Source organism: Oryzias melastigma, linkage group LG18 (genome assembly GCF_002922805.2).
Source record: "Oryzias melastigma strain HK-1 linkage group LG18, ASM292280v2, whole genome shotgun sequence".
Taxonomy (NCBI): domain Eukaryota; kingdom Metazoa; phylum Chordata; class Actinopteri; order Beloniformes; family Adrianichthyidae; genus Oryzias; species Oryzias melastigma.
In genome coordinates, this window is record NC_050529.1 from 2,945,517 (window position 1) to 2,948,864 (window position 3,348).

Genomic DNA, 3,348 nt, shown 5'->3' on the forward strand with positions numbered 1-3,348 from the left:
CACCTTAATATAAAGCGTTACCGTATTTTTTTGCTTGTATCTAAACATTGAACGCAGTGTTGAGATATGACCTTTTTTGGCCACCCATTAAACCTTGAACTGGCTGTTTACTTCTCTCTGTTTGTCTTGTTCTTGGTTGTACTGAAAAACAATGAATTTCCCCCCAGGGGATTAATAAAGTATATTGATTGATTGATCTCCTGAGGAGAAGGATGCATGACATGGATCAACAAGCACGGATGAATAATGTGTTTCTCACAGAACTTCTACAACCCTGGGTGCGGCCTGGTGCTACCAGGGATGCTAACTGAGCTGTGACGGGAGGAAACCTGACCGTGGAGAATCAAGTTGGATTATTTCTTGCGTCTAAAGGGATTTCCTTGGACCTAAACACTGTTGAGGTCTGTCATCCGCTTCCTCTGAGAAAAAATACGGATAAACCAGCGATCCTGATCAGGTTTGCGAATCGAAAGCACAAGATAGCTCTGATGAAACAACGAGAACACCTGAAGGGTTCTACGGTGCATCTTAACCATCATTTATCCAAATATCACGCTGATCTGGAGAAGCACGTGAGGCTCCTTCTCAAGAGGAAACGGATCCATTCAACATGGATCCAGAACTCCAGAATCTTTGTCAAACCACTCGGACCACCGGACCAGACGAAGCCTCTGGAAATAAAAGCCATGAACGACTTTGAGAACTGTGGGATTACGCATGTCTGACCCTTTAATTCAAGCAAAATGTGAAATGTGAACTTAAAAAAACCGTTGAAGGTGAACTCTGACCCGGTTCTGAGCTGAAGAACTTGGAGCACATTTCTGTTGAAATGAGACCTTCACAGTCTCTTTGTCATAACAATGAAGAACGATTACGTGGCCTTAAACTGCTCCTAACTGTGATGTAGCACTGATTCTGCTCAAATTACTGATCTTATTTCTTTTTAAATTATTACTTTTTGTGTTATTATAATCATTCTTTCATGGAAACAATCTGCACTAATTGTCTTTTAATGAGAATGTTTAGATTATTGATACTGATTAATATAATTTATTTGTCTGTGGATGTTTTGAAATTTGATTACATCAATGATATTAATGACTCTTCATAACCTAAATTTATTATTGTAGAGTATAAATATTTGATATTAAGTCCTGAACCGGATATTGATAATTCATGTAGAGAAAATGGTCGAGTTGAGGTGGGATTATATAAGTTTGCTTCCTTCCACTCCCTTTTAAGTGATCTACTTGTTATTCAATGTGATGATATATTTTACATGTATTATTCCTGATTGCTTAAAATAAACCATCTTATTCATCCATCCATTTCATTCATTCATTCACTTTTACGAACCAGAAACCTGAAACCGCCGATTTGAACCCAGTTTTTTGCTTCCTGTCACAGGATTTACAAGTCTGTGATCCAGGCTATCCAGAAGTCAGATGAAGGTCATCCATTCGGGTAAGTCAGAGGAAGTCACAGACTATAAACAGACTATAATTACCTGCTGTGCTCTCTGTACTCAAATCAGGTTTCTGCTAGAAAAAGACATCTCTATTTCTCCTGAGGCGGTTCGAGAGCTGGGAGATCAGTGTCTGATCCACTTGAATCACTTCACCACACGAACTCGAAGGCTTTTGCTGGTTGAAGACCTGGTGGATTCTCTCAAGGTATCTGTTGTGTTGTAGAAAGCCTCAAAATAAATGTGCAACAGAATCTGTCCATTCTGTAGAAATGGTGGTTGTTTGAGGAACATCTAAAGAAGTGGAGGAACATCTAAGGCAGGGGTCTCAAACTCAATTCAGCCGGGGGCCACTGTAGGCGGAGTCTGGGTGAGACGGATTTCCGCATCAGGATTTCCACAAAAAAAGTCTTCTTCTTCTTTTCCTTTCGGCTTTTCCCTTCAGGGGTTGCCACAGCGAATCAGTTTCCTCCATCTAAGCCTGTCTTCAGCATCCTCCACTCTAACACCAGCCACCTTCATGTCTTCATTCACTGCATCCATAAACCTCCTCTTTGGTCTTCCTCTAGATCTCTTTCCTGCAGCTCTAGACTCAGCATCCTTCTACCAATATATTCCCTGTCTCTCCTCTGAACATGTCCAAACCATCTCAGTCTGGCCTCTCTGACTTTATCTCCAAAACCTCTAACATGTGCTGTCCCTCTGATGTATTCATTCCTGATCCTATCCATCCTGGTCACTCCCAAAGAGAACCTCAGCATCTTCATCTCTGCTACCTCCTGCTCTGCGTCCTGTCTTTTCTTCAGTCCCACTGTTTCTAGTCCAAACAACATGGCTGGTCTCACCACAGTCTTGTACACCTTTCCTTTCATTTGTGCTGAAACTCTTCTGTCACACATCACACCTGACACTTTTCTCCACCCATTCCAACCTGCTTGCACTCTCCTCTTCACTTCTTTTCCACACTCTCCATTACTGTAATTTCCACAAAAAAAGTACTGATAAAAAATTACAATGTTCTCAAACATCTTTATTTTTAAGATGAAATAATTAATTAAATTAAATAATTAACAAAATTAATTAAAAAAAAAGAATTTTAAAGAGAATGGAGTATAAACAAAAAACAAAAAAAGGAGAATATAACCTGAGTGTCCTCTTAGTTGAAAATCCTCAGAGGGGGTATGTAGCTTTCTGGAGGTGAATTCCGGTTCGATTTGGTCCCAAACAGTTTGGTCGTGGTTAGAGTGGTTGAGGTTCCATGGAGGTTGAAGGCTCTCTGGAGGTCAGTTCAGGTAGGCCGCCATTGGCTTGTTCTCAGTCCAGGGGTTGAGGTTCCAGGGAGGTTGGTGGCTCTCTGGAAGATGGTGTACTCAGAAAAGAGGGGGTTGTAATTTCTTTTTAGAGGGGAAAAAAAAAAAAAAAACAGCAAGCACAAACATTCAAAATATAGAGTCCAAATATGGCCGGAAAAAGACGAAAACATTTTTATTCTATTAAAATGTAAGTTAGTTTAAAATTAAAGTTAAAAAGGAAAATATCCTTATTAGATATTATCGATGGATTCTAGTAAATCAATAAGTAAACGAATCCAACAGCTTACACAGCAGAGAGAGAGAGTCCCGACGTTTCGCAAAATTCTTGCTTCTTCAGGGGATGTTGACTCTAGGTAAGTGTGTGTATAAATAGGAAATAGACAGGAAGGAAGGTCTGGAGAGAATAGTGTGTGGACCTATCAGAGTTCTTCTTTGTAGAGTCTTAAGGAAGTAGTTGATATTATAAGGATGATGTGGTCCAAAGTTATTGGTGGGCCACATCCTGCATGTACTGTAGGTGAGTAGAAGAAATGATTAGTAAGTACCAGAAATGATTGTGTCGGATTTATA

The 3,348-nt window shown here is 39.9% G+C and overlaps 1 protein-coding gene across 1 annotated transcript in view; it reads left to right on the forward strand.

Moving 5' to 3' along the window:
* Positions 1 to 1,801, forward strand: part of LOC112143199 (reticulon-3-like) — a 24,954-nt gene extending 23,153 nt beyond the window's left edge. The window contains exons 3-4 of the mRNA XM_024266983.2: positions 1,408 to 1,464; positions 1,535 to 1,801. Of these exons, the coding sequence (XP_024122751.2) occupies positions 1,408 to 1,464; positions 1,535 to 1,691 (214 nt within the window). The 3' untranslated portion in view covers positions 1,692 to 1,801. The remainder of the gene's footprint in view (positions 1 to 1,407; positions 1,465 to 1,534) is intronic.
* The last annotated feature ends 1,547 nt before the right edge of the window (positions 1,802 to 3,348 follow it).